Source organism: Oncorhynchus mykiss, chromosome 16 (genome assembly GCF_057628025.1).
Source record: "Oncorhynchus mykiss isolate SJ-2025 chromosome 16, ASM5762802v1, whole genome shotgun sequence".
Taxonomy (NCBI): Eukaryota; Metazoa; Chordata; class Actinopteri; order Salmoniformes; family Salmonidae; genus Oncorhynchus; species Oncorhynchus mykiss.
In genome coordinates, this window is record NC_143037.1 from 53019310 (window position 1) to 53030918 (window position 11609).

The 11609-nt window shown below is 45.5% G+C and overlaps 1 protein-coding gene across 1 annotated transcript; it reads left to right on the forward strand.

Moving 5' to 3' along the window:
- The first annotated feature begins 5185 nt into the window (after window positions 1-5185).
- LOC110492209 (E3 ubiquitin/ISG15 ligase TRIM25-like) lies at window positions 5186-7878 on the forward strand. Its single transcript, XM_021566310.3, has one exon. The coding sequence runs from the start codon at window positions 5285-5287 to the stop codon at window positions 6908-6910; it is 1626 nt and encodes a 541-aa protein (XP_021421985.2). The 5' UTR covers window positions 5186-5284; the 3' UTR covers window positions 6911-7878.
- The last annotated feature ends 3731 nt before the right edge of the window (window positions 7879-11609 follow it).

Genomic DNA, 11609 nt, shown 5'->3' on the forward strand with positions numbered 1-11609 from the left:
CAGATGGGGATATTCTGGCGTTTTTTTTCCTCGTAGAAGTTGTCCAAGTTTATAGGTTCCAGATTTCTTTCAAAACAAGTCGTTCCCCTCCCCTCCCCCACACCCTTTTTCCCTTCTAAAGTCTCCACAACTCAACACCATCATCAATTCTTTGGGATTTTGGAACGTAGGAAATACTTGAAAGTCAAAAGAGAGAGGCTTCAAAAGTGCTTCCCTTTACCGTTTTAAATCAAGTCAATACATGATATACTATAACTCCTCATCAGTGTGCCCAGTTTTCTTCGAATAATGAAAGATGTCAGTAGTTTTAGGTGGATATATACTATGGTACTAGGTTATTGTTATCTTTCGTCTGTAGCCTACATAACCGAATCATCTGCCCATACTCTGGATGAAGTATACAACAAAGGCACAGTTTCACTGGATTCAGTTCCACAGTTTCATTCGTTTTGTAAATCAGAACAAGCATCAGCGACAGTCTTTTCAGATTGGTTTTATTTTACTGGAGTCTTGGCGCAGTGTTCTGAGCAGTAGGCTAAAGGGGAAACTTGCATACCAGAGTAGCAGTGAAGTCTAATAGCAAAATTAGCTCAAGCAAAGGAAAGAATGAGAGGTTCTGAATCCAATGGGTGCCTTTGGGAACCTTTGTTTCATCCTCTGTGCCAGAACAAGAACACAGCCTTCAGTTCTACCACCATCAGTAGGTTCTCAAATATGGCACATATTCACAACAAAGAACAAAAACTATTGTTTGATTTTCAGTCCAAAACAGTTCAAAGAACGCCCTCCAACTTAAAAGTGCACTTAATATACATCAGGAATATTGAATTGTGTCGCACTACAGATGCAATGTTAAGACATTAAATCACTTGAGTGCATTTAGTATGAGGTTTGGGTTATTCTCTGAAGAAACTTCTTCTTGTCTAGATACTTACAATAAACAAACACCTACTACTGTCTAACCTATAAATACATCATTAACATGTGTCAGACTTCCACTGTCCAGCCCAGACGGGCGGTAAAGGCTGTGGATTTTTAATCATTCCATTGGTGTCATCAGGAAACTGACCTCCTGAATGTATACCCAACACTGGTCAATGTCTAAGCCTAGTATAAACAAACAACATTACCTTCAAAGGGTGTAGATGCACAGCATCTGGACAATTGGGTGTCATTGTTAGGAGGCAGAATGCATTCATTATGTTGTGTGTACCATTCAGGAATGTAAAGGTCCATTCCAAATGTAGCTCTTTAAACAAATCAGCTTGTGTGTCCTTTCCGGAGTCATCAAGACGCCTGTGAATGATCAAACTATTTATAAATCACAATCCCATTGAACACCCTCACCGTAAAAATAAATATCTCAGAGCTAATGGAATAATGGAAAATTGATACCAGGGTCGATATAAACACACATATACACAGCACATTTCTAGAGAGGGGCCAAGCGTGCTCACAATGGCTTGTGTTGTATGGAAGCCCCCCCCCCCCCCCCCCCAGAGATAGCCGACGTCTGGAAAAGGGAAGAAATCTTACTTCTCCTGTTTGAACTGCACGCTCAAACGAGGACTTAGCCTAAATATTTCCACTGAGAGAGACGGCAAAATATATTATCCCGTGATGAGGTTATATACACACCCTGGCGCATATGCACACACACACATACACACCTACATGCCCTTACACACACACACACATGCACCACATGCATAGACAGACATGCACATATACACCAACATCCCAGTAACACAAACATTACTTCATCATTTGATGTATAGATGTGATGACAGGGCATGACTATACCTGATACCTTTATTCAATCAGAGAAACAGTGAATAATCTCCAGTTCAGGTATAAAAGGAGAGGTGTTTAAGAACAGGCAGATGTCGTCCTCTGGCTGGTTCTACCTCGCGTGTCACTATGTCATTGTCTCTGTAACATGGTGGAATGCCTGACAGGAAAAACAAGAAGGACCCACGCTCAGAGAAGAAAAAGGGAACGAACGAAGGAGAGAGGCAGGGAGAGAAAAGTCTCCCCAAACAGAACCAGATGGAGGGTGTAGGGCCCTCTTTGATCTCTACTCTGCCTGATTGATGTTGCACATTTCATTTCCTCGTCAGGGATGTGACATAATGTTTCGGCCACTATTTTCTCTTTTTTACTCTCTCTCTCTCTCTCTCTCTCTTTTCTTTGCGGTGGTCAACACACCAAACAATGAAAAGACATCAAAACTGTGACCATCAAAACCAAAAATGCTGGAAAAGACAACTTGACTGGAAATAGTTCTGAACCCACCAGTTCTGCTAAATCTACTTGTAAATGGACTGAAGCAGCTCACAGCTAGCGTATCAGAGTAAGACACAGTGGAACTGCTGTGAGTGAGGGAGCATGTCTATATTATAGCATGGCTGACATCCACAGGAATGTATCATGCTTTAGCTGTGACCTCAGTCTACATCGAATTCAACAAAAGAAATGAGCAGTCGTGAAGCAGAGATCTCCAAAGTGTAACCCACTAAGATTTAATAGAAGCTAACAAAGTGATGAATTGCACAAATTCTAACAGGGACACTATCCCCTCCCTCCTGTGACAGAGGCACTGTTCACCCCACTGCCCAAAGCTGTGGGACACCCCCACATCTGGCCTCCATTTCCTCCAGTAAAGAGACACTTCCTGTGGGCAGGCTTTGAGGGGGAAGGGGGCTGCACGTCTAAAGTTTGGGTATGCTGAGCGGGTGCAGCAGGGGCAGAGGTGATATAGATTGGACACAGGTCAGGGTCAGAGGGGTATCCACTAATGTTATGGTTAGAGCAGGAATGGGCACGGCTTGGATAACAGACAGTTGCAGTGAACAAGCTTTATTGTCTGTGTTTCTGAACTACTGAAATTTCATTGGCTCCTTAACATATCTAAAAGTTTCAAAATGACAGACAGTTAATTGCCTGCATTCTCGTGATACCTTAGGAAATGTAAATACATGTTTGATAGAAGTAGAAGCCTAAAAGGTAGTACTGTGTTAAGTGAACTACTGTATAGCAAACAGCATGTACAGTATCAGTATGTACAGGTAGTAAGAATAAAAGTGGTGTGTTCTTTATAATTGATGTTGCTTGAATATCTGTGGGATATGTTCCACATTTGAGGAACTTGAAGTTGGCTTTTGTAAAATCCCTCTTAATGTTAGAAAAAACATCTGTTTCTTTACTGTTCCAAGATGGGGGCTTTAGAATCCACTTTTATGGATAAAGTTAATAAACCAAAAAAATATGCAGGTCTTACTGATTCTTTCCAAGGATTTCCGACCAATCTCTTTCTCTCTCTCTCTCTCTCTCTCTCTGTCATTTTGGAGAAGGGGGCGCAATAAAATTAATAAAGAAAGTGGTGCCACTTCAAAGCCCAGCTTACTACCAGGAGTTTGGTACCTGTGGAGCCACTTCAAAGCCCAGCTTACTACCAGGAGTTTGGTACCTGTGGTGCCACTTCAAAAAAACGGCTTACTACCAGGAGTTTGGTACCTGTGGTGCCACTTCAAAGCCCGGCTTACTACCAGGAGTTTGGTACCTGTGGTGCCACTTCAAAGCCCAGCTTACTACCAGGAGTTTGGTACCTGTGGAGCCACTTCAAAGCCCAGCTTACTACCAGGAGTTTGGTACCTGTGGTGCCACTTCAAAGCCCGGCTTATTACCAGGAGCTTGGTACCTGTGGAGCCACTTCAAAGCCCGGCTTATTACCAGGAGTTTGGTACCTGTGGAGCCACTTCAAAGCCCAGCTTACTACCAGGAGTTTGGTACCTGTGGAGCCACTTCAAAGCCCAGCTTACTACCAGGAGTTTGGTACCTGTGGAGCCACTTCAAAGCCCAGCTTACTACCAGGAGTTTGGTACCTGTGGAGCCACTTCAAAGCCCAGCTTACTACCAGGAGTTTGGTACCTGTGGAGACACTTCAAAGCCCAGCTTATTACCAGGAGCTTGGTACCTGTGGAGCCACTTCAAAGCCCAGCTTATTACCAGGAGCTTGGTACCTGGGGAGCCACTTCAAAGCCCAGCTTATTACCAGGAGCTTGGTACCTGTGGAGACACTTCAAAGCCCAGCTTATTACCAGGAGTTTGGTACATGTGGTGCCATTGGAGTTTTAATATGCACTGCGAAATGGCACATGCCCTCGCAAATCAGGTTTTTCCTTTGTTCTTACAGTAAACTATCAGTCTCTTACTACCTAAATGACCATTTATAAATTACAACTCAACTCAATTACAACTGCCATTATAGCGGCGCACTATTCTCTTCAAACCACTGTAGCACAGTCAAAGTCAAGTCCCGGTCCAGACATCCAGCAGAGGACGCCAAAGTCCCTCTAACAGTGGATTAGGAGTGGATGGGTGGATGGATAGTGATCCTGGGATGTATTTTTGATACTCTCCCTGACATACTGTCAATATCCAAGATACAATGCATGAAAACTAGTCTGTTTATTGTTGTCATTTTGTGCAGAAACATTTCAACGGCACAATTCCATGATATGAATATACTAAAAAAGATAGGCCTAATGTTTAATTTGTTTCATCAGTCTGTTTGTTGTTTGTTATCTAGGCCATGTTTTTTGTAATGATGTATGTAATTTTTCACCAGGAGGGCCACCAGGAGGGCCACCAGGAGGGCCAACTGACAAGCCCCTGTATGTCATGTGTATATGACAAATAAACAAACTTGAACTTGCTGGACTTTTGACCTTTTTTTACTTCCCTGTTTAGTCTTGAACCCTGCACTGAATTTGAGGTTTGCTTATTTTTAGCATGCTAAATAAATAAACAAAAAATAGAGACCTCTTCTTATCGACCTCAATTAAACCTTGTAACCTCTGTACAAACATAAAACTAAACAAACATTTTTTAGAGTGAGGTGTTTACAGTAAACACAGTACGATGCTACACGTGTTTATACAGTATGTACAATACTGAGTTCCCCCATCTCACATTGCAGTTTCCTCAATGTGACGGAGGGGTTTCAATCATTGTGACTGAGTTATATTTTTTTAAAGACTTTTGGTTATTGGATTCAGAACACATTTTAATAACAATGTGTACTGGCAGCTTTCTGTCAAGGACTGCCCCTAATGGCAGGAATCTTGGGACAATAACCTCTCGGAATGTTGCTCAGCACACATTTCAACTTTGCTTTACCAGCAGATATCAAAGCTTACTTCCTTGACTTGCTCTCATTCCCTCTGTCTCTTCAGTGTGTGTAGAGTCCAGTGTGGAGAATTAAAGTGAATAAGGAAGGACCATGCCTCTGTCTAAACCAAAGGAGCTGTTAGAACATGAGCTCAGCTGCCCTATCTGCCTGCAGCTCTACACGGATCCTGTGTATCTGCCCTGTGGCCATAACTACTGCCTGGCCTGCATTCAGAAGGCTACAGATGTCAGCGGTGGAGAGAAGAGCCTGCCTCAATGCCCTGAGTGCAGAGAAGAGTACGGCGGTACAGAGACACTGCAAAGGAACTTCAAGCTCTGCGGCATCATAGAAGGCTACAAGGCCGTTGCGCCAGCAGACCACCTGAAGAGAGAGCCGCTGAAGGTGCGCTGTGACCACTGCCTGGACTTAGAGACACTGGCCATCAAGACCTGCCTAAAGTGTGAGGTGTCCCTGTGTGCCAGGCACCTGCAGCACCACACTGAGAGAGGGTCCTTCAGGACCCATGACTTGGTGGAGCCCCAGACTGAGCTGGGCCAGAGAGGTTGTGCCATCCACGGACGCCTGCTGGAGTACTTCTGCGCCAGCGACATGACCTCTCTCTGCGCCAACTGCTTCATTGAGGGCACCCACCAGAATCATGATGTCCTGACGTTCGAGGCAGCCGAGGAGGAAATGAGGCGGGCCCTGGAGATTCAGAGCAAGGCGGTGGCCAACAGGCTGCAGCTGACAGAGACCCTGCTACAGAGGGCTGCTGAGGACCAGGGCACCTCTGAGGCTGTGGGAAACAAGCTGCTGTCCAAGTCTGTGGATTTGATGGACAGCATGGCCGGCCTGGTGAGCAGGTACAAGGACAGGATGAGCCTGCTGCTGGAAAAGGAGAGAGGCCGTCAGAGGGAGAGCTGGCAGAGTGACCTGGGGCTTCTAGAAGAACAGAAGCAGCAGCTGATGGAGGCCCACCAGCGCACCACTGAGGCCCTCACAGAGACAGAGAAGTGTCTGTTCATCAACAGGTTCCTGCTAATTGAGCCCCAGCTCAGGGAGGTCGTGACGGGTACCGTGGCCAGAGTGCCCAACAAGGTCCCTCTGAACCCCAAACGGCTCCAGGCCAGCCTGAGGATGGAGGACTTCAGGGCAGAGATGGCTCGGCTCCTCCAGTCTCTCCACGTCCTGCTAAACCCTCTGGAGCTGACCTTTAACCTCAGCACAGCCCACACCAGCCTGCTGCTCTCCAACGACCTGCAGACAGTCAAGTACAGCGGTACCAAGCAGGCCTACGCTGATAACCCAGAGAGGTTCAGTACCGCACCCCAGGTCCTGTGCTCCCAGGGCTTCACCAGTGGGGAGCACATCTGGGTGGTGGAGGTGGGCGACCAGAGCATGTGGTCAGTGGGATTGTGCTACAAGAGCATGCCCAGGAAGGGTGACCACAGCCGGCTGGGGCATAACCCGGCCTCCTGGCGTCTGCAGTGGAAGAACAAGAAGCTGACGGCGTGCCATGCCTCCTCAAACGTGGCGCTGGCGGAGATGGCCAATCAGCCACTGAGGGTGGAGGTGGCTCTGGACTATGAGGGGGGAACACTGATCTTCCACAGCACCAAGGACCGTCGGGAACATCTGCACACGTTCAGGGCTGTGTTCAGAGAGGCTGTGTATCCTGCGTTCAGCATCCTCTCCACCAGAGAACAGTCCTGGATCACGCTACAGAGTGGAGTGTAACCCTCCCTCAGCCTACCACTTAATCCACCTGGGCTTGAAATGCCTTTGCTTCTGACTAACCAAAGAAATACCTTACTGATTATTATGATTATTACGGATAAATATATGGGTAAAATGGATAAATCTAAATCTCTGTTTGAAAACATCTATGAATATTCAAAAATGTGTTCCATGCTAGTCCTTTAGTTGCTCCTTTTTGTTGCACAGTACATCATCAGTCATTGTCAGTATAGATGTATCTTGTTATTCACAATGAAAGGAATGCCGGCTTCTGATTGAGTTTGGTGCATGGCTAAATTCAGTAAATAGCCATATCTATGTGGTGTTATGCTATTTAGGTGTTTTAGAGCTGATATAGTGCACAAATAATGTGCCATAGTACATGTGAATATCAGCTACTTTATTTCCAAATTTGACAGTTGTTGACAACATGTCAAGAAATGTGTGCGTTGTAATTTTATTTGAAAATCAGTCCACTTTGGAATCATAATGTACAGAATAAACAGTTATATTGCTGTTGTGCTTTGCTGATTTGTTGTCTTTGATTCAAGGCTTGTATTGCTGAATCTGCACAGTCCTTCGTTTGTTGTCAAAATTCCATGTCTTTGCATCCTACATGCACACAAACTTGTGCATTGGCCCAACAACCTACTTTCAGGAGCTAATACTATGAAATATTTAACCTGTATAAATAAAAATGAGCAACAGGATGTAGGTCCACAGTTCATTTTAGTTTAAGGCAATGTTCTGTTGTAACCAGACACCAAAGATCATTTTTTGGCAAAAGCTCTAAAACCTTGTGAATGGTATTCTCCGTCACTAAATACATCTTTATTGATGTGGTGGTATTGTGTTCCAATTATTGTTGATGCACTGTCTATTTAAGCAGATTATATTTGTGTACCTGTTTTTCAAATCACTACTGTAAGTCAAATAAATCACAGTGTGTGCTTATTTAATGAAAGTAATGTATGTCTCTGAGCCTCCTTTGGCTCTTGAAATGGTCAGTCTCATCATGTGGGCGTTAGGAAACACATTTGAAGATATTTACATACACAACCCTGATTGGTTGATAGGATGGTCTAAATAGTTCGACAGTTGTTTCAAAAGCTGTGCTCCCATAGTAGCCTGTTTTCTTTATTTAACTAGGCAAGTCAGTTAAGAACAAATTATTATTTACAATGGTGGCCTAGGAACAGTGGGTTAAACTGCCTTGTTCAGGGGCAGAACGACAGATTTTTACCTTGTCAGCTCGGGGATTCGATCTACTGGCCCAACGCTCTAATCTCTAGGACACCTGCCGCCTAGCTACTGTCTAGTTAGATAACATTCCACTCCTTGTACTGTGTCATATGCGAAAGTTGTTTAGCATGACAAGGAGTGGCAAGAAGGGGAATGATAGTGAAGCCGACTGCTACCCAGACTACTCCCATAGTGCCTCTTCAAGAACAATAGATGAACCTTGACAAACTGGTTTAAAAAAACATTTCTCACACTAACTTTCTAACTTTAATATATGACTTAATGCAGTCAAAAAATTATCTTTAGCAAAGGGACAGGTGATTGATTGTGCTAATGCGGCTACAATGTAGGGAACCTACCACAATAAAATCTGATTTGTTTTTAATCTATGGTTGACTAAATGTCCACATCCTCACTAATGATTTCCGAGAAGCAGAGCAGACATTCTCCTTATGATGGAGCAGTGATGACACGTGATATGACATTGCTTCTCTCTTCCCGACCAACCTGCTTATCCAGCCGTTCTTCTTCGTTGATATCATGGCGGTCTGCAAACAAAGGTTTCAGGTGCACGTCGCCACCTACTGTGCTGGAATGTACAATCAATCATGATCTGTCCAATTCTGTACTACCATTAAAAACATTTAAAAAATAAATCCCTATTAACTTATACCTCACCCTCCCCCTAAAAATAGGTGCTTTACTCAACACACATCTCTTACAGTGGGCCACGCATTCCTTGACATCCTTTTCCATAGATTCCCAGTAAAACCCCTGTCTCGTGAGCCACAATGTGCGCTGCTGACCCTGATGACCAGCATCATCATGAACTCCCTTCAACACAAGACCTCTCAAAGACACAGGTATGAAATACTGGAATATTTTCTTGTTACTCACTGGGTGTTTTGAGACACGATACAGAATCCCTAACCGTGTGGTGAGTTTTCCCCACTGTCTTAGAGTATGAACTGTTTCTTTAGCTTCAAGGACTCGCTCTCTCCTAGATGGGCGCCAGCCTCTATCTACAAAGAACATGACTCTGCTGATGACAGGATCCAGTGACTGGTTATCATACAGCTCCTTGTGCGTAAGGACAGGTCAAGGGCTCTGACCCATGGACATCAACTTCTCAAGATGCTGCACATGTGAAACAGCCCTCACTGTGACACCATCATCCCATCGGCGGTGGGCATGGAGGACAGCAGACACCTCTTCACAGGAAACCAACCCACTGACATCGTCCCCAGCTCTACTCAACTCACTCCCAGGAGCCATAGATGTTCTACAGCCAGACTCGGGCTGCTCACAGGAGAGGCGGAACATGTCTTGAATGTCATCCATTCGAAGACCTGGCTTCCTCCGGCATGACATCATGTGGAATTGTTGTCAGTCGGTGCAGAACTTTGGAGCGGACAAATGGCTCTCTGCTCAAAGCATCAGCAACGAGATTATTGGGCGCTGGTATGTACTGGATATCAAAATCAAGGGGTGCCAGCTTTGCAACCCATCTCTGCTCGCATGCATCAAGTCTCGGCTTTGTAAGAATATATTTGAGTGGATTGTTGTCGGTCCACACAGTAAACTTATGCCCTCGCAGCCAATGGCTGAATTTATCATGAATGGCCCATTTCATGGCTAGAAATTCCAGCCGGTGAGCAGGATACTTGGATTGTGAATGAGGCCTGGCCTATTCAAACTGGTCCTTGTGTGCAACTTTATTCATAATCTAGGGGAACAACATCACACTGCTACATGTACACTTGATATTAATATCAAGAACCCTAATGGCTAAGAAAAGGGAGCTAGTAAAGGTAGAGGAGCTACAGTAGATAAGGATGAAAGAGGAATGGAAAGGAGGAAAGGGAGATGGCAAAGGAAGGAAGAAAGGGTGCTAGGATATGAGGAAAGGAAATTATGCAAGGGAACAGGAAAGGAGAAAAGGAAGCACAGAAAGGATAGGAGGAAAGGAAATGAAGAAAGGAAGCTAGGAAAATGAATAGTAGAGGTGTCACGTTCTGACCTTAGTTCCTTTGTTTTTGTCTTTGTTTTAGTATGGTCAGGGCGTGAGTTGGGGTGGGCAGTCTATGTTTGTTTTTCTGTGTTGGTTTTTGAGTTCGGCCTAGTATGGTTCTCAATCAGAGGCAGCTGTCAATTGTTGTCCCTGATTGAGAATCATACTTAGGTAGCCTGGGTTTCACTTTTGGTTTGTGGGTATTTGTTTCCGTGTGAGTGTTTGGGCCACACGGTACTGTTAAGTTTTGTTCACATCGTTTATTGTTTTGTTCCAGTGTTCAGTTTGTTTATTAAAAAGACATGAACACTTACCACGCTGCACCTTGGTCCTCCTCTCTATCTCCAGACGACATCCGTTACAAGAGGAAAGGGAGTTAAAAACAAAACGGAACATTGCATCTTGTAACATTGTGGCAATATTTTGATATTGATCTGCTGTCACATTGTGTCGAAATATCACAAAATAATGTACTGTATGTGATAAAATCAAGTTCAACTTTGACTCTGCAATTCTTTGGGTTTTTCGGGCAAGGATAGATTGGCCAATATCGTCAACTATACCGCCAAGTTATAAAGAGTTTAAGTGTCTTATAGGCTGTTAGTAGAAGTCTAATTAATGTATAGATTGTTTATAAATCAGTTAGGCTAAACAGTTATAACACATTCTGAAAAATGATGTGACGTGTAACTACTTATAAGCCCTTGTCACGAATACTACCGAAGGTGGCTCCCCTTCCTGCTCGGGTGGCGCTCGGCGCTCGTCGTCGCCGGTCTATTAGCTGCCACCGAAGGTGGCTCTCCTTCCTGCTCGGGTGGCGCTCGGCGGTCGTCGTCGCCGGTCTATTAGCTGCCACTGAAGGTGGCGCTCCTTCCTGCTCGGGTGGCGCTCGGCGGTCGTCGTCGCCGGTCTATTAGCTGCCACTGAAGGTGGCTCTCCTTCCTGCTCGGGTGGCGCTCGGCGGTCGTCGTCGCCGGTCTATTAGCTGCCACTGAAGGTGGCTCTCCTTCCTGCTCGGGTGGCGCTCGGCGGTTGTCGTCGCCGGTCTATTAGCTGCCACTGAAGGTGGCTCTCCTTCCTGCTCGGGTGGCGCTCGGCGGTCGTCGTCGCCGGTCTATTAGCTGCCACTGAAGATGGCTCTCCTTCCTGCTCGGGTGGCGCTCGGCGGTCGTCGTCGCCGGTCTATTAGATGCCACTGAAGGTGGCTCTCCTTCCTGCTCGGGTGGCGCTCGGCGGTCGTCGTCGCCGGTCTATTAGCTGCCACTGAAGGTGGCTCTCCTTCCTGCTCGGGTGGCGCTCGGCGGTCGTCGTCGCCGGTCTATTAGCTGCCACTGAAGGTGGCTCTCCTTCCTGCTCGGGTGGCGCTCGGCGGTCGTCGTCGCCGGTCTATTAGCTGCCACCGATCCCTTTTTCCTTTTCGATTGTTTTGGTCTAATTGTTTTCACC